At 45.5% G+C, this 24,544-nt stretch overlaps 1 protein-coding gene across 1 annotated transcript in view; it reads left to right on the top strand.

The window, feature by feature from the left end:
- LOC146831101 (V-type proton ATPase subunit d 2) overlaps positions 1-23,514 on the top strand; it is a 60,330-nt gene extending 36,816 nt beyond the window's left edge. The window contains exons 3-8 of the mRNA XM_085605337.1: positions 457-635; positions 9,397-9,476; positions 13,074-13,151; positions 15,043-15,219; positions 18,805-18,882; positions 22,763-23,514. Coding sequence (XP_085461463.1) covers positions 457-635; positions 9,397-9,476; positions 13,074-13,151; positions 15,043-15,219; positions 18,805-18,882; positions 22,763-22,924 — 754 coding nt within the window. The 3' untranslated portion in view covers positions 22,925-23,514. The remainder of the gene's footprint in view (positions 1-456; positions 636-9,396; positions 9,477-13,073; positions 13,152-15,042; positions 15,220-18,804; positions 18,883-22,762) is intronic.
- Positions 23,515-24,544: the final 1,030 nt, after the last annotated feature.

The following is a 24,544-nucleotide window of genomic DNA, read 5'->3' as shown; positions in this document are numbered from 1 at the left end:
CCAGTGAGTGGCTACATCATCTGGGTCAGGCGGTGGCTTCAGGTGAAAAGGTGTCATTGAGGCTTCGTGGGACAGAAAGAGAGGGGAAGAAAGTGATGATAATAATAGCAGCATGGAGAGGTTTCGCTAATCTCAGGTGGATTGCCAAGTAAAGTTGTTGTGACAGCTGATTTACTGAATGAAATAAATGGGGTAAATTAATGACCTCAAGAGAAGAGAGGGGTTCTAGTGTTGACTCCAGGATAGTCCAATGTTCAATCTGGCCTCGGAGCAGGGTGGAGCTGCCGGAAATCTAAAAAAAATCATGGATATTTTTGAACAGATCAATGGAATAAATGATCCAGCTGCCCTCTCCAAATCTAAAACTATACTACAAGGCAGCAACTCTTGTTAATCAATGGATTTGAGCCTTCTATTTTAATTTGTATTTAGGTTGCCGTTTTTCTTTCATTTCAGGTACAGTTACATGATTGACAACGTCATTCTGCTGATCACTGGGACGTTGCACCAACGTCCAATATCTGAACTGGTCCCAAAGTGCCACCCTCTTGGGAGCTTTGAGCAGATGGAAGCAGTGAACATTGCACAAACTCCAGCAGAGCTCTACAGTGCAATTCTAGTGGACACCCCCCTAGGTATGAAAGATATGTTTCGTATTTTATTCCTGGTTACCTAACACCATTTTTCAAAATGTGTGACTCACGAGGAATCAACACTTTTTTTATTAAGCTGTTTTTTTTTAGTTTAAAAAAATGTAAATTAGAGTTCACTTATAATGATGGCAACTATCATGTACTACACACAGATGTCTTGATTTTTGGAGGGGAGGTGTAGTCATTATTCACATTTCATCAACTGCTTTTTGCCCAGTTTCACAAAACTGTGGTAAACGTCAGCACGTGGAGTTGGGCGCCTTGAGGTGGGCTGACACAAGGGCAGATTTTCCACGACTTCAAAGGGATACAGAGTCATTGCACAGAGCTGCATACCGGATTCGCTTTTTGGCATAGATGCTGCAATTTTTATTGAGATTATCACACATTGGTTCTTTTCAACCCTAAGTGCTTTGCATCCCATCTGTAGGATTGTGACTGCAAATCATAGCAACAGGCCTTTTAAAACATGTCATTGGAAATTCCTCCTTGGCAGGCCACCATCCGTGATCAGCACGCACACTGTTGGCAAGCCGTTGGATACTTGCAGCCCGGCACGGGAGTGGTTCTCAAGTACTAGTGTTCTGACAGCACAGGTGTTGATGCTTTTTCCAGCCAACATTTACAAACAGTGTAAGTTTTTGCAGCCAATTGAAAATTTGCAAAAATTGCATATCCACTTATTCGCAGTCTTTGCAATACCAATCCGCTTGCAGCAGTCGGACCTCAGGTACGGCAGGTCACGGACCACCAAACTCATAATAAGGCCCTAAGTGCATGGTCAGCACATTGTGTTTGCAAAAATCATGGCATTATTAACAATCCCAATTAGGCTGATACAAGCCGATGGCGTTTCGACCTTAATGGCTTGAGGTCATCTTCAGGACAAGGGAACACAAGGAAGGTGATTGGTACCTAACGGGGAAGAAGATGAGATTTAACCCTGACAATGAATAGATTTACATCAATACAGAGAAACATGGGGTACGTGTTTTTAGGTACCTGAAGGGAAGCCAAGGCACCTGGGAAGGAGAAAAAAAAGAGAAAAAGGGGCTACTGCTAGCCACCAATCTAATGACTCAGATAAATCAGCCTCCTATTGAACCAGTAAAAGTGTGGTCAATACACTCCCATGGAACAAACCGCTGGAGCCTATATGCCAGGAGCTGGGCCAGCCCAGCTGGTCACCAGGGAGGAGGGAGGGGGTCCACAAGCTGTCATTCAAGGTATAAGTGATATTGAAACAAGGATGAAATGGTTAAAAGGGATGTAGGAAACAAATCGGAACAACCTGGTCTATTTATGGCATGAGGCAGACTTAAATAATCAAGGTTGCACAGATGGGGACCCATTGTGGAATATGACTTAAAGGAGAAGCACGTTCATGTTTGGCAGGTATGAGAATTTCACAAAATGTATTAATTGGGATCTCCAACCAACCTGGAATGAATCTGAAAGAAATAATGAAACATGATGATTAAGGGCACGCACGCGCTCTGTTAACTAAAGGCAGCACTGCCCGAGGGTTCTTACTAATCCAATTGAGGATGAAAATGTACATCTCCAAATGTGCAAGATTGTAATTGTAAGGGATAGTAATGAATACTGATTAAAGGCGCGTCGGCTATCAGGGTCAGCTGCTCTATAGGCGTCAAATGGGCGGCGACCCCCACATTCACGGGTCACTTGCATCTCATTTGTTAAAATATTACAGCTTTTATATGTAACAAAATAATCTCACTGATCATGTTTTTACATGTAAAATATGCCATATCACCTTGCACCAGAAGAGGGCTCCCCTGGGACGTATTGCGCGTGTGTCAGGCGTGGGCTGTTGCAGCCCGTCCTTTCACAGATTCAATACATTTCTGACATGCTGCACTAGCGTTAGACAGTGCAGCATGCCCAGTGGTGTAACAAAACTTAAGGGGGCCCCCGTGAAAGTGCATGGAGGGGCCCCCTGGAGCTAGGGCCCCCCCACACTGCGTGGACTGTGGGGGTCTTTGTTACACCACTGAGCATGCCAGATAATGGTGAATTGGGGCTTGTCACTCTTGTGCCCTATGCCCCATCAGAAGCCACGATATAGGAAAAAAGACAGCTTTCCTTCCTATCAGAGCTTCTGATGGGGCATAAGGGTGTGAGCCTCGCTCTGGCACCTTGTTTGCTTGTGAAAGTTGGGAATCGACGTGCAGAGGAAACTGTATGATAAAGACTACCCCATGTAAAGTTTCACGCCGTGTGTATGATTGAGAGCATGCTTATGTTTATGTGCCTTTCTGCAAACTTGTGCCAGTGTGTGTGTATGCGAGCGTATGTGAGTGTTTGTATGTGTTCTGACTATCGTTTGGTTTTATACTTTCGTGTGATAACCCCATCACTTTCTAAATTGACCAGCTGCCACTGCCCACTATAGAATAAGTATATATGTAGAAAACAATGGTCCTGAGCAGACACTAAATTTTACATAAAATTAAATATAGACCACAATGGGTTACTATACACATCCGATGTCAAGCCGGACAGGGGATTTTTATTTTTCAGATACTAAAGGATATGGTCAAGGATAATAAAAACACTACATTTATCGTGGGGCACAATCCTGCACCCTACAGCATGGGGAACGTGCGTGGGGAAAAAAGGAATAACAATGCAGACAGTTTAGGACAAACAACAGTTACAGGCAAAGACTGAGAGCCGTTGCAACTTGCAGGCATAAATGAAGTTGTAGCAAGTTTGACAAAATAGAGACCACAACGAGTAAGCACAATGGATATTTGTGGCACTATTTTTAAAAAGTCGACGTTTCGATCCCAAGCTCATTGATTAACGGGATCATCTTCAGGACTAAATTTATAACATTTGCCTGGTTTTTAACGCCCCAATTGAGGACATAGGGGTATCACATATGGCAGGTCAGAGTGGAAACTGACAATGAAGAACAGCGTTGTTGCTTTTGGTTTGGTCGCTTGCAGTTAAGGTTTCTATAAAACTTAGTGGGCGCTGGAGCGTGCTGCTCCTTGCCTGGATCGGCTGTTGGGTAGTTAGACTGTGGTGCAGATGGGCCACATTTCAATGCGCCAAGGTATTGCTTCAATATACTGATATGTTACAGTCCAAGCTGTGGAGAGATACAGCAATGGAGATCTCTGTCCTCAGCAACAATGTGCTGTGTAGTAACCGGCTCAATGGCAGGCACTGTGCCAGTATATTGAAGCAATACCTTGGCGCATTGAAATGTGGCCCATCTGCACCACAGTCTAACTACCCAACAGCCGATCCAGGCAAGGAGCAGCACGCTCCAGCGCCCACTAAGTTTTATAGAAACCTTAACTGCAAGCGACCAAACCAAAAGCAACAACGCTGTTCTTCATTGTCAGTTTCCACTCTGACCTGCCATATGTGATACCCCTATGTCCTCAATTGGGGCGTTAAAAACCAGGCAAATGTTATAAATTTAGTCCTGAAGATGATCCCGTTAATCAATGAGCTTGGGATCGAAACGTCGACTTTTTAAAAATAGTGCCACAAATATCCATTATGCTTACTCGTTGTGGTCTCTATTTTGTCAAACTTGCTACAACTTCATTTATGCCTGCAAGTTGCAACGGCTCTCAGTCTTTGCCTGTAACTGTTGTTTGTCCTAAACTGTCTGCATTGTTATTCCTTTTTTCCCCCCACACGTTCCCCATGCTGTAGGGTGCAGGATTGTGCCCCACGATAAATGTAGTGTTTTTATTATCCTTGACCATATCCTTTAGTATCTGAAAAATAAAAATCCCCTGTCCGGCTGGACATCGGATGTGTATAGTAACCCATTGTGGTCTACATTTAATTTTATGTAAAATTTAGTGTCTGCTCAGGACCATTGTTTTCTACATATATAATTGATACCCGTGGTCCTTAGCCATTTTTCGGGTTCCCTTGTTTGTATAAAACACTATAGAATAAGGGCAACAGTAACCTCGCCTTTTTTTTTTAGCTCAGTTGGAGATCAGAATGGCAAGGGGAGCAGGGCCATGTAAAGTGTCAGTGCCCTAGATCCCCATACACTAATAAGTATCACACAGACACACTGACTGGGTATCTAGAACTGGCCAGGGCACGTGCGCCCGGCCCCTTTTATAAGCAGGGTCACATGTCCTGTGACACCTGTGATGGATGGGTGTGGGGTGGTAATGTGAGCCAGCCCTCTGGAGTGGCTGGTACAAGAAACACTGGAACGGTGACCAGCCAGTCACTACATCCCTCTCAAACTTTATTAAAAATAAAACAACAAGTCCAACCTGTGATAGATAACAAAACTACAACAGAAAACTCCACAGAGTCTATTCGGCTGCTTTCAGGAAAGGATGAGTATACCATTGCAGCTAGGATCACCAGTTCTAATTGGCATAGTTCCTGTCCTCAATAAATGGAAGTCTATAACCAATGTCTATATACTTGGTTTACTGAGGTGGTGCATGTGGAGCGATAGTAAAGTATGTGGATGTTACATTTTCAAAATACGTAAGATAAGATGGATGACATGCTGGCCATTGTTTACGAGTCTTCCTCAGATGCCACAGTGCTTCCAGCTGTAAGATGGTGGAGTATTTTCCAATATCCTTCTCTCACTAGGTTTCCCCTCTCATACTAGGATTCCCCTCCCACAGGATTCCCCTGAGGTCCTCTTCACTCGGCTTCCATTGGACTGTGTGGACTTTGCCGTGTCGCTTCAACGCCATAATATAGGCCTCTGGGGGAATCACTAGGAGTCCCAACTTCAATTCACACACTCCGCCTTGAGGGTAGTTGTTTCCAGATCGGGTTACTCCTGCCACCCAGACTCTGGTGCACCAGCATTGACAGGACAGTCTTTGGGGTAACCAGCTTCCGACAAGAGATCTTCATGCTTCCTGGGACCTGCTGAGGAGCTGCTGTAGATGCAGCTCTCGTGTCAGGGATCTGCTCTCACTGGAGATCCCTGAAGCCCTTGTCCCTGGATCGCCACGGTCTGGTGTGGATAGGTCAGATCCTTTTCTAGATCCCACAACCGAGGTCACTCAGGACGTCAGAGCAGGACCACACTCCAGTCTCACGTGCGACCCCAAAGGTAGATGGTACAAATGGTCCAGCTTGCTCTCTTCTGAAAGCTTCAGATTTGCTTGGTGTAACCGAAGACCTCTGGGCAGCTAGCCTCTCATGATGCCATGGATTCTTCACTAACCTGAGTGTTACATAGGTACTGTGCTTTACTCACGATGCCCAAAACTCCTAAGACGTTCTTGCACTCAGTCATATTATGTACGTTGCGGTGTGCCAGATTCTATCACAGACTGCTGTGACCTTGTGCCACACTTCTTCTTTTTCCACTTTTTTCATTTCCCAATGCAGTCTAGTCTCATTTTGTTTTACTCTTCTTCTTTTTCTGACCAGGCCTCCACATGTGAAGTGCACTTCACAGGGGTCTCAGTGGCCATGTCCTACCCCTAGGATGATGCTTTCTCCTCATCCAGTGACCAGACCTCTCGTCGTGACCTTCTTCATTTCACGACCTCTCCTAGGTCTTCTTCCTTCGACTTCAGGCAAATCTTCTTTCTGATATCTCACAGGTACTCTTCTCTGACCTCTCACAGGTCTTTTTCTCTGACCTCTCACAGGTCTTCCTCTCTGACCTCTCATAGGTCATCTTCTCTGACCTCTCACAGATCATCTTCTCCAGCCTCTCACAGGTCATCTTCTCCATCCTCTCGCAGGTCTCTTCTCTGACCTCTCGCAGGTCTCTTCTTCACCCTCTCGCAGGTCTCCTCTTTGACCTCTTGCAGGTCTCCTCTTCACTTGAAGACGCACTCCTTGCACCTCAAGGCTACGCCGACGTGGCACTCTCTTCACCCTCCACTCAGGCAGGCTTCGCAGGGTCTATTACACCCTGTAATGACATGGGCCCTCCTCTTTGCAGGGATCCAGCTCATGCAGTCAGCTTCTCTGGTGCGACCTTCAGTGCAATTCTGACTTTGGGCCCTCCGCGCTTCATGTTCCCAGTCTTCTTTAGGGGCAGCCTCCGCTGGCATCTTGTGTGCTCGATCCTTTCTCTTGAAGTGGTGTAGCACGGGACTTCTCGTGGGGAGCAACAGTTTTTCAGTACAGAGGTTTACAGCCTCTGCCCTTCACAGTTCATGCCCCTGGGGCTGTTACCTCTTCAGTTCTGGTCCCCAGTATCCCTCTTCGCGCTGCAGGACATTTCCTCTGTCCCTAGGGGTACTTAACTACTGCAGTGTCCACCAATGGCCACTAGACATCACCACAGTGCCTTCATATGGCCCGCAGATTTTCTTGGCAGGGGCATCTGTGGCCAACTTGGGTCTCTTTTGCTGCTTGAGCTGCACAGTTTCTCTCTATATACACTGCTATGCTCAAGTTGCTTCCAGTGCAGGAAACTGCCAATCACTCTCTCTTCCACCCTGTTGATTGTCAGGGCCTTGCTGCGCCCCTGTATGTGTTTCAACTTTTGCTTCTATTAAACTGCAGGGAGCTACCTCTTCCTTTGCATTATTTGTAAGCCCCGGCAGTCTTCGCTGTGTCCCTGTCAAGCGTTGCCTTTTACATTCTTCAGCTGGTGCGGTACTGCCAAATGGCCACTAGGTGGCAGCGGCGCTTTATTTCAAGACTGGCAGCTTCCTAACGCTGTGGGCCTCTCATGCAGTCTCTGGAGTCAGTGCACCCGCTGGTCAGACCATGCTGCCCTCCTCATGTTTCTGCCGATGAGGGGCTGTAGACAGCCACGGCGGACACGAGCGCCTATCGCCATACCGTCACAACCAACACGGACCTTGCTGCATTCTTCCCCTAAGGTGAGTCTGCCTTTTCACCAAGCATAGCTGTAGGTTGTCTCTTGGGGGGGCAGTCCTATTGTGACGCGCTTCCCACTTGCATGGCACAGCCACTGCCTGTTCACTGGCATCACAACTGCTGCTTCTATTGTGGGGTGATGATTCGCTTCACTGCATACCCTGGTGGCAGTCTCCTCCTCCTCCTCCCTTCAGGCAATACACATGAGGACGGCCTCCCTCCCCCACAGGTGAGTCCATCAGGTGCTGGCCAATCACCTGATGGCACCGTGGTTCATGGCTCTTTCTTTCGGGGCGGGTGGGGGGTGGACAAACACCGGGTGGAAAAAGCCAGTGCAGTCCAGAGCTTGTCACGGAGTCGACATTGGCTCAATCTTATCTCGCCCTCGGACAGGGTGCCGCGATTTGGCTACCCGAGCACTTCTCCTTTCATGCTGAGCTCTCTAGTGTCTTACTGGACAGCGCTTTACTCCTCTCACTTGCAGTCACCTCACCTGCTTCTCTTTTGCAGCTAGCACTTCAGATGCGGGGTTGGCTCACGATCATCTCCCACACTCGGGGTCCATGCACCCCCCAACTTGGCACTCCACCGCTTGATCCACAGGGAAGTGCCACAACTCCGCTGCACCTCCTCCACCCGGCAGGCTCACCTCACACCCGCTGGTTCGGCAAGCACTTCGCCTGATCCGCGGCGCCTCACGGGGGTCGCGACAGGTAGCACCTTGGCCAGCATGTCCCTCCTTGTCTCCGGGGACACCACGCTCGGTGCTGGCACAGGCTCACAGCAGGTTGCCACTGCAGGATTGTGCGCAGGCAGGCACCAACTTCCTCACTTACTTATTACAGCTTGTTGGTGGGGGAAGCCATGACATAGACTACACTTTCCCCACACCAACCTTCAAGGCTGCCCCACGCACGCACGGGTCCAACCCGTTCATCACCAATGTAAAGTGTCAGGGCCCTAGACCCCCATACACTAATAAGTATCACACAGACACAGTGACTGGGTATCTAGAACTGGCCCAGGGCACGTGCGCCCGGCCCCTTGTATTAGCAGGGTCACATGTTCTGTGACACCAGTGATGGATGGGTGTGGGGTGGTAATGTAATCCAGCCCTCTGGGAGTGCGTGGTACAAGAAGCACTAGAACAGGGACAAGCTGGTCACTGCAGGCGAGTCGTAACTCATCTTCCTCGAGCGTGCCCTTACAATAATTAGCGGCACGCATGAACAATGTACCAAAATCAAGATGAGGGAAATTGAACCAATGAAGGGAACCAGGCAGCACAAGATCACAGATCTATGTGCATGACTAGGGCAGATCAAAACTAGCCACAACCCAATTTGGGCACTCACCTGAGTTCACTGTGTGGGGCTTTTCACTCACAGCGCATCCTGAATGAATCAGGAGCTACGCGTCGGAACGAGTGCGGCTCCAATTGAATGCTGGGATTGGCAGCCACTAGACCGCATGGGAGGCAGGTCTCAACTGTGATTATGGGTCTCTCCTGTGGCTTTAAATATTGCAAATGCATACAACATAACTCTTGTATGAGGCACAATAGGAAACACAAACCAATGGCTTGTAGTGCTATCTTCGGATTCTGTAGCGTTAATTGTTCCTTTCAGCGCATTATGGACACATAAACTAAAACAATAAATAGCATAATTCTTTAAACTTAATCCATTGGTCATTTGCAGGAGTTGCATGCATGATTATGCATTGATAAGCAAATCGTGTATAGACTTGAATTTTGAACTGTGTAAATGCAGTGCGTCTTTCCATAACATTAACTGATGTGGTCCAGGTATGTGATGCAATTGCTCCCAAGAAGGACCACCACTGTACTGGTCACAGAAGAGCTTTTTTCCATTTACTGATGTATTTTACGTTTACATGTTTTTGCATACAGCCAATTTTTTTCAAGACTGCCTCTCAGAAAATGACCTTGATGAAATGAACATTGAAATAATGCGCAACAAGCTGTACAAGGTACGTTGCTTTCTATATCACGGGCAATTTCTATATTTATACAAAAACATACATTTTTCAAAAATTTTAAAGTTTCATAATGTGCATGATGGGGACTTATGCACTGTGAGGTTAATTCTAAAGGTTGAGATTCAAATTTATAATGCAAAAATGTTTGCTGTGGCTTGAGCTGATATGGCTATATGTTACACAGGGAAAAGATGAGAAGGCTGTAATACATTGGGCTTCTTTTGGGTGTGAATGGGTTGAGTGATCCTATGCCCATTCAGGCCAGAAGGCACAGCTGAGAGACGAGTACACCAGTGGCGTAGATAGTGTGTCATAAGCCCCAGTGTACAGAAGGAAATGGCCCCCCGGGCTTCTGTTTGAATGCAAGATTCAGTGGGCCCCTCTGGACCCTGGTGCCACTGCACCTGCTGCACCAGTGGATGCTGCATCCCTGCAGCACACATTTTTTGAAAGGAACATACATAATTTGCTGGTGTGGAAAAACAGTGATACGAATCTCTACAAATATACAAAACGATAAAATATAAGACACTGTAGTAGCCATGGTTAGGCTATGAACCTGACAATAACCAGCAGTATCAGGGCTTTATTATGAATCTGGCAGTACATGGACCACCAGACTCGCTGGGACGCAGTGGTGGCGGTCTTCCGACTGCCCCATTACCACCATTGCGATCAGGCCGCCTTGGGCCACAGCACCACACTTTTCATTTCACAACCACCATGAGAAGTGTGGCAGTGAGGAAAGAAAGGGGGCCCTACAGGGCCCCCTTGTACCTCCCGCCTTGTGGATGCACACAGGAGGCACAACAGGTGCCCCCCAGTGTGCATGCACACCAGAACCTGCAAGGCATGGACTGCAGCAGGAATATAGCACATTACAAAGTGATGTATTACATTTCGTGCTTTTACAACGCGGTCGTTACAACTACAGCATTGTTAGTACGCAATACATTTACATAGCAAGTCATTAGAACGACTTGCTGTAGGGGGCGCGCTGGACTTAGGAATAGTATTATTTACTATTCCTACTCCAGTTTGCTCAACAGTAGGGAAGGTGTTGGAATTAATTTCCAAAACCTTAGCGCCCCCTACAGCAAGTCGTTCTAATGACGTGCGATGTAAAAGTATCACGGACTAACAACATGTTGTAATAGTACTGCGATGTAATGACAGCGTTGTAAACGCTGTTTCCCCTGCAGCAGTCCATGCCGTGCAAGTACTGCCTTTGACGTTCCCATTGCTCCCTGGAAATGCCAAAGAAGAGCCAGCCAGACAGGAGAAAACTCCTAATCTGGCAGGCGGTTTGTACATGAGTTTGGCAGTGCGGGAGGGGGGCTGTCCCGCACCACCAAACTCATAATGAGGCCCTATGTCTTTTATATATACTCTATATATTCTCATCCCATCTCTTTTTAATTTATACTTCATGGACCTAGCCCCCCTGGTTGAATCCTTGGGTTTTCCCTTACCTCATTTGCGGACGATACGCAAATCGCATTATCAGCCTGCAAGGATGCCAATGACACTGGTGCTCGCATACATGACTGCATGAAAGGAATCAATGGTTCTATGAATAGACACCATCTCAAGCTTAATGCAGGAAAAACTGAGGTAATCTTACTCGGCAATAACCCTAACCTTTGGTCGGCCCCGTGTTGGCCTAGGAAGATGGGCCCCCTTCCTGCATCCATTATTGATGACCACTTACTCTTGGGAAACCAAATTAACGCAGTTGTCTCCTCCTCATATAACACCCTGAGAATAATAAAAAAAATCTTACTTTTTTTGCCTGTCAGTCAGGAAGTAAGTCATTTCCACACTGGTATTATCTAAAATTGTTTATTGTAACAGCCTTTACATCAGCCTTCAATCTCAATATCTAAATAAAATAAGTTGCAGGTCCTCAAGAATTTGGCGGCCAGACTCCTTCTGGGCTTATCTAGGCACCATTCAGTTTCCACTGCTCTCAAGGATCTCCATTGGCTGAGAGTCAAAAACAGGATCAAATTTAAAACCCTTTGCCTGACTAACAAGCCTCTTCATGATTCAGGACCCTGGTTCCTCAAGAAAGCCCTCTCATGGTACACTCCATCAAGAAGTTTAAGATCAGTAGGCTCCTTCAGAACAAATACTAAATTTAAAAAATCTAAATGGGGTGGCAACAGCCTCGTGGTTGGAGCTGCGATAGCCTAGAATCCCCTTCCACTCGATCTTAGATCCACTCCCTCCCTATCTCAATTTAGGAGGCTGCTGAAAACCTGGCTTTTTAATCAATGAGTCAGCCACTATCCCTCCCACTGCTTCTGCTTCAGCGGCAAGACACCCTCGGGTATTCGCTGCCCTTTTTAAATAATTGAACATAACATAACATATATTCATGCGTACCAAGAAACAGTCCCTTTCCGCATGGTTAAAAAAAGTTGGATTTACCACCTGCTGCGGGTTGGTGATGAGGAGAGGGATTCAGAAGGGGTCTGGGGCATGAAAGGTCCTTGTGCACCAGGGGATCATTGAAAGCTCTCCCACGGTGTTGCAAGGGTCAGCTGGTTGTCCCGTTGTACCTCACCCCATAGCCAATACCCCATGCAGTCTGCAGTTTGAGTGTGTATGGATCAATGCATGAAAAAATGGCCTGGTGTTCCTGAGTCGGAAATACCAGAAGTGGGAACACTGGGCAGTTCATAGTCTAGCAGAGCAGTATCCTTCTGGTGGAAAGCCCAAGATTTCCGTTTCAGTCCATCGGCCAGTAGTTCAGTAGCATCTACTTTAGCTGTTAGCTCTATATAAATATAGGAGAAACAATGAAATCTATTTTTTTTATCAATAAGGCATTTTGTAAAGCACCAAACATTAAGGGCCTCAATACAATAGAGATCGGTCGAGCGTCCGACCACCATTGTTTCAGATAATGGGCCATCCGACAAGGAGTCGGCGGTCCCAACAGCCAAATTATGATGCAAATGCCATGGAGGCGGTCTTAAAATGCTGTTTACTATTGCAGCTTGAGCAGTGGCCCAGGAAAAGGGCCACTGCACAAGCCGCAATGGTGAAGAGCATTTTTCAAACATCCATGCACTGTGTGCCACGCACCATGTGGTGTCTGCCGCACGGTGGATAGCTGTTTGTGGGGGCACCACAGGTGCCCCAGGGCCACATAGCCAAGGCCCACGGAGGATGGGGGCCCTGCTAGGGGCCCCCAAAATCACTTTCTGACAGCCTTTCCATGGCGGTTGGACCGCCCTGGAATGGCTTTTGGAAGGGGACATCGTAGTCCCTAGGGCAGTGCCTGCGCAGGCACCACCTTCATTGTAGGGATTATGAACTGACCGACGCCCCTGACGGGCTCCTTGAGCCTGTCGGAAGCATCGGTCAGCCGCGCCGCCTGCTGCAGTCTGACTGACTACATCATAATGCAGTGGTCATACCGCTATGCTAGATGTCAGTGGGACCGATGGTCTGCTGGTGGCGATCCCACCGACATCATAATCAGGCCCTTATTTATTTATACTGCTAAAGTTATATATTCAGCATATCTTTGGAAAATGTTCCTACAACATATACAAATTCATATCTTGTTTTCTTTAGGCTTACCTGGAAGCATTTTATGACTTCTGCAAATCACAAGGAGGGACTACAGAGGACATAATGTGCCCAATCCTCAAGGTAAGTTTCAGTTGACCTTTCTGCATCACTTAATTGACATTGGGTCGTACAAATGTACGATCATGACCAAATTTACCTTTTTTATGCCTGCCAGGAATTCTCAACAGGATTCCTGGTAGACATGAACCTATTTGTGGGGGGATGGAAATCTTCACAAAGTTTGAAAATCTCTGCAGCCATGAATCCCACTCAAGTGATGAAAGGAGGGCATTCAAAAGTGTATGCTGGCTTGAAAGTGTGGGAATGTTTTGGACATTCCCAAACAACTCCCACTTCCCTTTCCACTCTGCATAAGGTTGTACATTTACTCCTGCACAGGGGCTAGCATAACTCACCTTCCATGGTAGGGAGTGGAATGTACCACCTCAGAGTTGGTGTGGGTGTAGCAAAAGGACCTTTACCATGGAGAAAAATCGTATTGGGGTTGAAGTGTGTATTTGCATGGAGGATCCTACACCCCAAGAGTGGACTTCTCTGCTATAGAGAATTCTGCATAGCTGAAATAGGATCCCATAGGAAAAACAGGCATTGGTAAAGCCAAAGGTCTCGCTTTTGAGGTCTATTGGCTTTGGCAATACTTTTTAACCATGCTTTATAGCATCCTCTTTCTTTGTAGCGTGGCTAAATAAGAAAAACAAGCCTAAGGCATGGCCAGCTGCGTCTGTTTTGGAGGAACCACACGAAACATGCAGACGCTTACAAAAGGGGGCCAACTAGCACTCATTTCTGGGGACAAACACTTATCACACCTCAGCAATACATAACATTGTAAAAATGTATTCTAATATTTGTGCTTTTATGGCTCAGACTATTCATGCAGAATTAAGCTTTTCTGACTGACTGACTGACTGCCTCAAGAACCTGACCGTCATTGGTGCCAGCCACAGGCAAAGCTTGGACCCTGGCACTTTTTCTTTTACAAATTAAGCACTGTAACACAGCACATCTCTTAAAAGGCCCGAAGAATAAGCATGAACAAGCAAAAACGGTGATGTGGCTCAAGCTAAGACTCATCCAAACTAACACTGTGGTCCTGAGCCATATGGTAGCAAAGAGAGTCATTGCTGCAGAGACGAGACCTAAGTGACGCATGGACATGGACCAATGTCTAGAGGCAGAGAGGGTTATTTATGAAAACAGGGGGTGCTGGGGGGAATTCCAGAAAATATGGGGATTGTGGAAGAATTACTATGGGTTAAATGAAATAGAGGGGTAAGACAATACATACGTAGATAAGGGGGATGTGAAATCTTAATGAAGAGGGAGGAGGTTGGGAAACTGAACATCTGTAGCGGGATGTGTCTCCTGGCACAAATGGGGAAATTCACCACTCAATATTTATTCTGTTCAGAGATATGAAAATAATGCCATTTTGACTCCTGAGCAGCACAAACAATGCACCATGGTTCATCCTGGCTTGTTTGGCTGGGCTTGGCTGGTGGGCCAGTCTGCCTCGACCTCTGAGGTGCTTTGGTGGAATCTTAGCCTGGCTAGAGGTGGGTATGCCTTGCACTCAGGGTGGCGCATGCAGTGATGTTTGGGTCTTTACATTAGACGACTGCAGAGGAAAGAGTTGGTTTTCTGAAAGAATGAGGATGGTAGAGGCAGGAGTCGAATGTTGAGAGCGTATGGTTGATCTAGGGATAGGATGACATGGAAAGGAAGAAGGTGTAGAAAACATAGAATGCTTTGAAGGCTGTCAAGGGTGAAGGACATTGTTGAATGAGAGAAATGATTGCATGAGTTGGTTGGTGCATGAAGAGGACGGCGGTGATTGACACAGGGCTGGTCTGCTGAATTAGTATCATGTCTGTGCATGCGCATGACTGAACTGCACACACAATGAGGGTCATCTCACTGGTCTTCTTGGTCTTTTGTCTCCTATAAACAGTTTGAAGCAGACCGACGTGCTTTCATCATCACCATTAACTCCTTCGGCACTGAACTGAGTAAAGAAGAACGCGAGAAGCTGTATCCCACCTGTGGCTCTCTCTACCCTGAGGGTCTGCAGCTGCTCGCCAACGCAGAGGACTATGAGCAAGTGAAATCGGCAGCATCCTACTTTGCAGTACGTAAAACCTACGCTTATGAGCACCACTCGGCATTTAACCCCTTGGGAGAACAAAAATAGGCATCTCAATGTATCATCCAGCGCGCGATACCGCAAGGTATCCAATAAAACACATATGGGGGAATGTAGTTAGAACAGAGCCCTTACAGACGCAGTATGAGGATATGTGCTAGCATGCACAATTACACAATATTGGTGTCATTTTATGTCAACAATTCAGTTTTACAAATACATTTACATTTTGTACATAGAAGACAGAAGATTACAATCGTCAAGGAAGGCATTTGAACACCTAAGATCAGCTTGTGCAAATATCTTTGTGACTCGGACCCTAGGCCGCCCAGTGATAGAAATGCTCTTACCTCTTGAAAAAGGCAAAAGGTTGTGTTTCACTGTAAGTAGCCGTAGCTCCATACAGACCTGCCTGCCTTTTTATCTTTTAAATCACATAACTTGTAACATATAGACTTTTAACATGCTCAATAGTGTTCAAATGTAAAGATTGAATGATAGAATGTATTCTTGCCGCGTATTTTATCAATAGGCTTCGTTCTGCATGGTCCAGGGACCTTTTGGGAATACCCCATTGTTTATAATGGTTGTCGTTCTGCATGGTGGCGTCTTGCACCCAAAAAGTTGCTCATGACCTAGGATGAGAATACTGATGCACAATGCATTAGAGTTCCTACTACAATGAGCATGAGATATGCAAGTCTTGGGCATGCTGATAAAAAATCTTAGATAAGTCATTCACTAAGAATAGCCTTATCACCTTCAGTCCTACAAACCAACATCATAGATAATGACTTACTTTCTTCTCCATCATGAAATCCCATCCAGGTCATAATAAATGCCCTCTCCCACAGTGGATCACTTCCATCAGGCCTGAAATCCAGAAACATACTCGCTTTGCTAAAAAAATAAAATATGTACCCTGATGATTTTACAAACCACTGTCCCTTCACTCATCTATTGTGCAAATTCCTTCAAATAGTTACAACACTGCAGCTTCAAAAACATACTGATCAGCACAACTTATTTCAAGAGTACCAATGCCACAACCCTGCAAGTCGCTAATAATGACCTAGGAATCACAGTCAAAGGGCATCCCTTCCTCCTTCTTCTCAACCTCCCAATGACATTCACACTATTGACCACCAAATATTAATCTGCACTCCTGTTGCTTCTTTTTTTTTACAAACAGGCACAAAATATCTGCCACCATAAATTTCTCAAAATACCCAGTCCCAGTAAAATCCAAAGTCCCTGAAGGCACCTTCCTTTCCCCCGTGATATCCAGAGCCTCATTTATGGGGTGTTGGTGTAGGGCAGAGCATTTTACTGCGCTGTCCTATGTCAAAGTGACGGTTTTATCCAATATTATGCATTCCTGTCCTTTCTCCCTGCGCTTGTTCCATTTTGGCAAGTAAGTGCCAACGCAGGTCCCCTTGTGCCTGTGTTGTCGGCAGAATTGTTTTTGTGCAGGAAGGGGGCCCCTTCTTGCACATAAGGAATCCTGGGAGGGTTTTTCCTCTTTCTATATGTGCTGCAGAATGTAGCATCCATACAAAGAGGAAAAAACAAGGAGAAATATGGTTATTTCTCCTCGTTGCGCCTCCCCTGGGGAGGCGTAAGGTGTTGACACATACCCAGGTTTACATGGTTTTGTAATCTGGAGAAGTGTCCCAATCCATCGGTGTTGCAAGGGAACACCCACAGCAACGCCCATGGAACGCCTCCAGAGTGCAGAGTAAGGCAATGCAGCGATTTGCGCTGCCTTGCCTTACTCCATATCAATGAGGCCAAAGTGGCTTTGCGTGACCTCATAAATATGATTTTGTAGGTTGCGCCGCAGAAGCGTCACATAAAGTGACGCTCCAGCGGTGCAAGAGGCTCATAAATATGCCCCTCAGTATCTACATGGACCTCCTGAGCTGGCTCTTTGTGGATCAAGATATCTCCTTTCACCAGCATGCGGCTGGCATGAAACTCTTTCTTGAGGAGTCATATACAGGTCATGTACTACACCTGAACACTGTCTACTCTAAATTTACTCTTGGCTGTCCTTCAAATAGTACCTCAGACAATGCAGCTAAACCTAGGAGCTATCACTCAACCGGCCTCCGAATACTGTCATCTATCCTGTGTATATTGCATGTCTTCTTGTATATAAACCTGCACATTGCGGACATACTTTTAAAGGGTCCTTTCCGATTATAGCTATATACGCTTCCGACAACTATTGCTGAATGTGATGCTTACTATGTTAGGCTTTGCTATGACCTTAGTGACCTCTGTACTGCTATTGTTAAAACGTTCATAGACTTTGCCAATCTGTATATTTGCACTCTGTTGCACTTGGGATGTCACATGCTATAGGAAACCATCAAATACATTCATAATGAAATCTCATAAACCTAAAGCCACAGAAAGAAATCCACACTCATTACTGAAAGCAAATTGCTATTCCAAATCATGAGATGGCTCAGCGAAATGCAACTAGACAATGTCACGCCTTCTCCCTTAAACTCACGAGTCTCTTGACTTCTACAATGACCGTCCCTCGCCTCTAAAGACCATGTCAGTATGAAAGCCACGCCCTTCGCTCTACCAAGTCAGTTTCCTACATCAGACCAAATATTTCTTTAGTGCTGCCAACATCCACACAAGTCCCCATCCTAATGCCCAGCATGTTATCCTGAACCCACTCTCATCCCACTCGTAACCTCCTGTCATGCAAGCAGCTCACCTAATCTCAACAGTACAGATATCCAACCACACACCCCTCGAACTCAGGGACCTTCACGACTTTCCACTCCCAGTGTGCACCAAATGCAAATCCCTGTGCATTACCTCTAAGGCCATACACTCACAAATACCTGATTACCCAGCTGACGACCTCTCCACCACTGGTCGCTTCCGCACCAGCTGAAGCAGCACCCAACTAACCTTAAAAGTTCACAAAATCAGAAAGGAAAACAAGTCTTTTCCTGTTTTGCTCCATCTGAAGTTAGTTCTTGCTGTAAGTGTGATAGCAGCATCGCTTAAACATTTCAAGTAGGAACTCAGCCTTCCTCTCTCCTGCATATATACTCCCGCTCACAAACCCTCTGCCTGCAATGTTCAGTTAAAACTATTCAAACCATGTACATCTATAATAATTGGTTATGCATGTAAACTTTTTAGTTGTAAATTAGAAGCCCCACTAACCTAGCAAACCTTTCACAATGATGTAACCTACTCACTTTGCCACTGTGAGTGCGGGCGCGGAGACCTGCATGAGGCCGCTTGTCTCACCCACCACCCTGCAAAGTGAATCGCAGCTCTGTGGGTCCAGGTCGATGACATGTATGTCTCCCAAACAGAAATTCAAAAATCTGAGTGGAGTTAACACATGTGGCAATGTTGTAAGATATGATCGGCTGTTTTACAGCTTTGGGGCTGCTAATTTTCATTTCCAGTCGTAGAACTTGTAATTAAAGATACAAAAAGCTGCTCATCTCCTGCAGGGCAAGTATTAGGACGCTACATTCAATGTTCTTTCTTTTGCGACACTGACATTATTTTTTGTTGTTCTGCAAGGAGTACAAGGCCTTATTTGAAGGAATAGAAAATGGAACAGGGGATAAAACGCTGGAAGACAAGTTCTTTGAGCATGAGGTAAGATATTTCAAAATAAACGTATATTGCCTGTAGCTGTACTGCAACAATGATGAAACTTACAAGGACAATCACCAGGGCTCATTGGCTGAAAGAGAACCCCAGTTCAAAATATGTGAATCCTCTAGAGGCTTATATTTTGATACAGTCAGTTTCCATGTACAATGTCACCGGGAATAATCACGTTTTGGTCTACAACTTTGTGCCACCTGGGGGATGGATGGAAGAAAAATCATATGGTTGCAGGCAAAAACGTGATTCCCAGTGGATTAGGCTCTAAAATGTGATGCAGAGGAAAAGCCTGCAATATTTATATTTACATTTCAACTAAATATAGGCGCCAGGCAAAGCGAACTGTGTATCATAATGCATAGTCAGAAAGCCAAGCCAACCAGGATATGTCAAGCTCCAAACTTTAGAAATGTCCATAACATAACATCATCCCAAGTCGTACTACAGTATCTAATATTACGAGGTGGAGCAAGGAGGGCAAGTGCAACCAAGCTTTGTTGCATATAAACTTACGCAAGTGCAGCTCAGCACTTAATCATTGTCGCTTTCCTTGAACTTCAGCATTGCAAAAAAGAAAGGTCTTTACAGAAAGTTTCCTAAATGCAGAAAAACACGTCCAGCAAAAGTGGTGGGGTAGAAATATGTAATATAATTTTAGAAATCACTGCAATCAGAGTAAGGGGACTTTTCACAGTGTCCGAGCCACGGCTGAGCTGTAGACCCTGGAGGGTCGGATTATATGTCGGGTAGAGTGGTTGCCCAGGTGGCACTCCGCGCCACGTGATCAGAAGAGGCTTCTGCACATCATATTTATCAGACATGGGAATACCAGCCCCTGGCTGACATCTGAGGCAATGTTCCAAAAAAGGAACACTACAAAATAGATTTTCTTGCTCTCAAATGAAGGAAACTGCACAATAATGTGTGCATGTTAGTGCAGCACCAACACTACAATAAACATGAGCCCTGGGGCTCATCTCTGGCAAACAAAGGCACAAATTAACCATTGGTGGTGGGCGGGCCAAAGGCGGGCCAGGAAAAGAGGAGGAGTTCCACAAATGTGTTCATGCTGTTATTTGTTCCTTCCTACTTTCTGCATTAAAATGCAAGCTATTCCGACCCTTTACACGGTAATCACTTTCCCGCGCGGTGACAGAAAATAAAATATCTCTCTTTCCTGTACAGAAAAACAGCGTCACTCTCCTTTGCCACTTCACACCATAACCAAGGCCAATTTGATTCCTGCCAGAATCTTTAAAATGCAGGAAGTGACATTAGCAATACATTCACAGCGTGACTTCAAGTGCTGGCCCCTCATTATGTACTTACCAAGTCACACCAAGTAGATTTCTTTTACCCTACTTTCATGCCTTCTGCCAACCTGTTCTGCTCCCTTTTGCATGCTCTAGAACTATTCTTCAAAACGCATTTTATACATGTTACCAGAAGAAAAATAAAGGGCAGAATGTTTTATCACTCATGCACAGGCCTTCATCATCAGTGTAACTATAGGATTCAAAAGGCCTACGGGGCGACATTGCTTTAGAGGGTCTTCCTGGGATCAACGAAGCCTACAGATGAGGTCCCCTTGTAGTCTTCCAATGGGGGCAAAATGAATGTCATGTCTGGTGTCAGGAGGGCCTTGTCAGGAACTGACAAAACCAAGCGAACATCATTTAGTCTTTGCAGGGAATTTCCACACAAATAATGGGCCTGCCAATAGGGATGTACTGGTCCAGGGCCAATAAATGTGTCAAGTGGCCCTGTGTTGTGTACTGAGTGCATAGGCCAAGAGTAAAATAATGAAAACAATATTGCGCTCTAACAGTAACACCATTAAAGTGTCTCCTTCTCAAAGAGCTCCTCTTACCTCATGTTGTGGTGTAGCAGGCAATCAAAGTAGCCGAAGAACCACAGGTTCATGGAGTGCTTGTATAAAGCAGATAGTGAACCCAGAAGAGAAAGGTGGACTGGAACATATGCAAAGTCTTGCCCACAGCAGGATAGCTAAACTCTTGCCTTGTTGGGACAGGGATCTCCACACAGGGTAATCATTTTTAGATAAACAGCAGGGTAGACTTCTGTAGCAATTGTGCCAATCCCATCAGTGCAAGTCAGAAGCGTTATCCCAGTACGTGTATCAGGAGCATCAGTCCAGGATGGAGCTCTGGAGGGTTGCCAAAGTTAGTGCACAAGATATCAGTAGAACAGAATAATATGTGTCAGGATGCAGGTCATATGGGGTTGTTTGCTCTGGTACAGAAACAGAAACACTTATCAGACTGCATATCGATGGAACATAGAGATAAAGGCAAATTCCAGATGACCATTAGTTATGAAGCACATCCTAAACATTCGATAAAAATATAATTGGTGAGCCTAAAACATGGCCTCCTTGTTTGTGTGGATAAGTACTGCTTCGCCATTCCAAGATGACAATCAGGATGGTGCCCACAAGCAATCTTACCTCATTAGCTTAGCAAAGATGGCATCCTCTTCTGTACAGCTGAGCCATGCCAACCGAGATCCAACTTATGCCGCACGGCTTTTAGACAAATGCTGTGCCCACTCCCAGCTCAGAACAAAAAGCGAAGGACTGGATGCTGAGAAGGACTGTCCAGTCATCTTCATGAGTGCCCAAGGGAAGGGTGACTCTTTTCAGGACCCACAGTACCACACTGCATAGAACCGCACATGTGAAAAGTGTCAAGTATCTTCTTAAGAGGGTCTCGGGAACAAAACTATCCCACAAAGGGTTAACAAACCTCCTTGACCAACCCTGTAGCTCTTGACCGAAGATTAGGATTAATACTGAAAAGTGATGACCGAGGCATCCTTGACATCAATGCATCTTAAAGAAGTTCCGACTGCCTGAGGCAATAATCAGGGACTACAATATTAGCATGCGGGAGAAGAATGACAAATAATAGAACAAATACTGGAAATGGTCCCTTATATAAGATTCAAACAGGAAGTGATGTCACAGGAAAAGATTCTACTAAATCCTAAATGGCAACCACTCAACAGACAGCCATCTTTGAAAGAGTCGTTTATAAGGCTTGCCCACGCCTCGTTCCTGAAACTCATGGCGTTCGTTTGGTAAATAAAGAAGAAGCTCAAGTTTGACATCCTTTCCCAGCAATGAATTGTGCGGTCCAATCGCAACCCTTTATACCTGACACTTCAGGCCGACCACAGGACCCGCTCTGCTGCTGGCCGACCACAGGACCCGCTCTGCTGTAGGCCAACTACAGGACCTGCTCTGAATGCCTGCGGCACGGAGACGGCAGAACGGTCCAGGTGGCAAGGACACTTTATCAAACCCTCAGCATGGCGCCCAACAAGGTGCTACCACTCCTGAACCTGTGCAGTCTTTGGTCAGCTCCACGCACTAGTCTTTTGTGCCCCTTTTGAATGTCTGTTTCCACAGGTGTGCATAAGTCTGTACAAACTGTTTTTGCTTCTACAAAACATTCTATATCATGACCAACATGATTAGCTTTGATTGCGCAGTTCTGTAAATACTAAAGGTCTTTTTCTGACGTCATAGTCTGGAAACACAAGAACAGGGTGCTTTGCTCGTCATAATCAGAGAAATTCAGTTTTCAACAAAAATGTGAATCCAAATCGTAATCAAATCAGACCAAATGTGTGATGTTTTTCATGTAAGATACATTATTGCATTGGTTTGCACAATGGTCTCCATAAAGCAGGTGTTGGTAACGTGCTGATGTTTCAGAAAGAGGCGTTGTTGATTTTGCCGTTCCTAACTGGATAAAAAAGAGCAGGGTCCACATTTCCAATTAACTGTAAGAACATTATTCTCACCTGTGCTTCAATTAAACGTACTTGTTATATTTATTTTTAGGTCAAAATGAATGTGCTGGCGTTCATCAATCAGTTCCACTTTGGAGTATTCTATGCCTACATCAAGCTGAAGGAGCAGGAATGCCGCAACGTCGTGTGGATCGCGGAGTGCATCTCTCAGAGACACAGAACCAAAATCAATAACTACATTCCTATCTTCTGAATGCGTGCACTCCAGTAACCAAAGAAACTCACAGCAGAGCTCTCCCCCTGCAGCCACTTCCTGCGGATGGGCCTCCTTCCTGAGAGTCGAGTGAAATGCTAACATGAAAGTCTGTATCCGCGGCATGACCCTGTCACCAGTAGTTTCAAGCCTGGCCATTGGGTGTTCCAAGTAAATAAGACACACACTGCTAAAAGTCAAGAAAAGACATACGTTTTCTTCAGTTGTAGTATTTGTTTGGGAGCATTCTCACATCTCGCGTGGTTAGACTAGAGTGCCTAATAGCAACCCTGCAATTTGGCATAACTATGAGCTAAAAAGAGGCTGCCTATAGGCCGAGTCAGGTATGACACCATCAGCCAGGCCTTGCAATTTAACCAATAGGTAGCCTTAAAAATCCCCACCGTGCAAAGTTGTGTTGGCTTAAAAGCCAGAACTGTGTGGACGTGTCACAGATGATACATCTTCTATTGGAAAGCGCAGGTAGTTCCATCCCTCTGCACAAAGCATGTTTGAATTCACTGGGTGTTGACTCTCTTCTTATACAATTCTAACAAAAGATGCCAAAATAAAATGAAAAACTATTTTTAGAGTTTTGTTTCCTTTAAGTACGTCATCAAGAACTCCAGGTATTGTTAACTTGTTTATTACATTGATTTTGTTTGTATATAGATGTAAGGCACAATCTTTAGCTACATTTTTAAAATGCCACAAAGCTTTGGTTGAAACGTCATAGGTTTACTCCTCTATTTTGTACAAATTTCAGAATTTCTAGGGATTCACAAAGCATTCCAGGAACACTCCAGGTAATTTGTAATAGTGGTCAATTCCTTGGAGGATTTTAATGTGTAGAATTTACTCATGAGGCATTTCCAACAGATGGAAAATGATGTATGCTCAAATGCTAGGCAGAGGTGCTTTTGCACATGCACATGTTTCTCCTCGATGGGCTGTATATTTTCTCACACATGGAACTCCCTTCTTACTCCCAGGAAATACAGGGGTGCTTCTTCTATATTCCCACACATTCATTCCTCTTTTTGACAGAAGCAAATGTAAGTTTATTCCTAGGGACTCAATGGACAAAGTACAATCAGAGAGAGAACGTTGTGTTCATTCACTACAGGTTCCACCTGAAAAGAATAACTCTAGTTCGCCTCCTAGGGACATGCTGCCTGATGCTCCTAAGGACATGCTTCCTGATGCTCCTAGGGACATGCTTCCTGATGCTCCTAGGGACATGCTTCCTGATGCTCCTAGGGACATGCTGCCTGATGCTCCTAGGGACAGGCTAGCTGATGCTCCTAGGGATATGCTTCCTGATGAAATAATGTCTGGGTTGGTTGTGTGTGCTTACACTTCCAGGGCTTTGAAGCTCCTTTGCACATAGATGGGGGACATTAGTGGTATGATACCTAGGCCTCACAAGTTAATTATCTTTGACAGCAAGAACTTGGACCCAAAATCCATAGAGAGATTGATGTTTGCTTTGCAAAACTGGACTCTTGTATTCTCTGGTTTGGAACGTGCAGCCATCAGTATAAGTACCTGGACAGACATGGGGACCAGACTTGCGGGGCTCATAGAGAATGGAGAACACAGCTAAGTGGAAACCGCATT

Source organism: Triturus cristatus, chromosome 5_1 (assembly GCF_964204655.1).
Source record: "Triturus cristatus chromosome 5_1, aTriCri1.1, whole genome shotgun sequence".
Taxonomy (NCBI): Eukaryota; Metazoa; Chordata; class Amphibia; order Caudata; family Salamandridae; genus Triturus; species Triturus cristatus.
The sequence above is the reverse complement of the archived record's forward strand: the minus strand, read 5'-3'. Positions and strand labels throughout refer to the sequence as shown.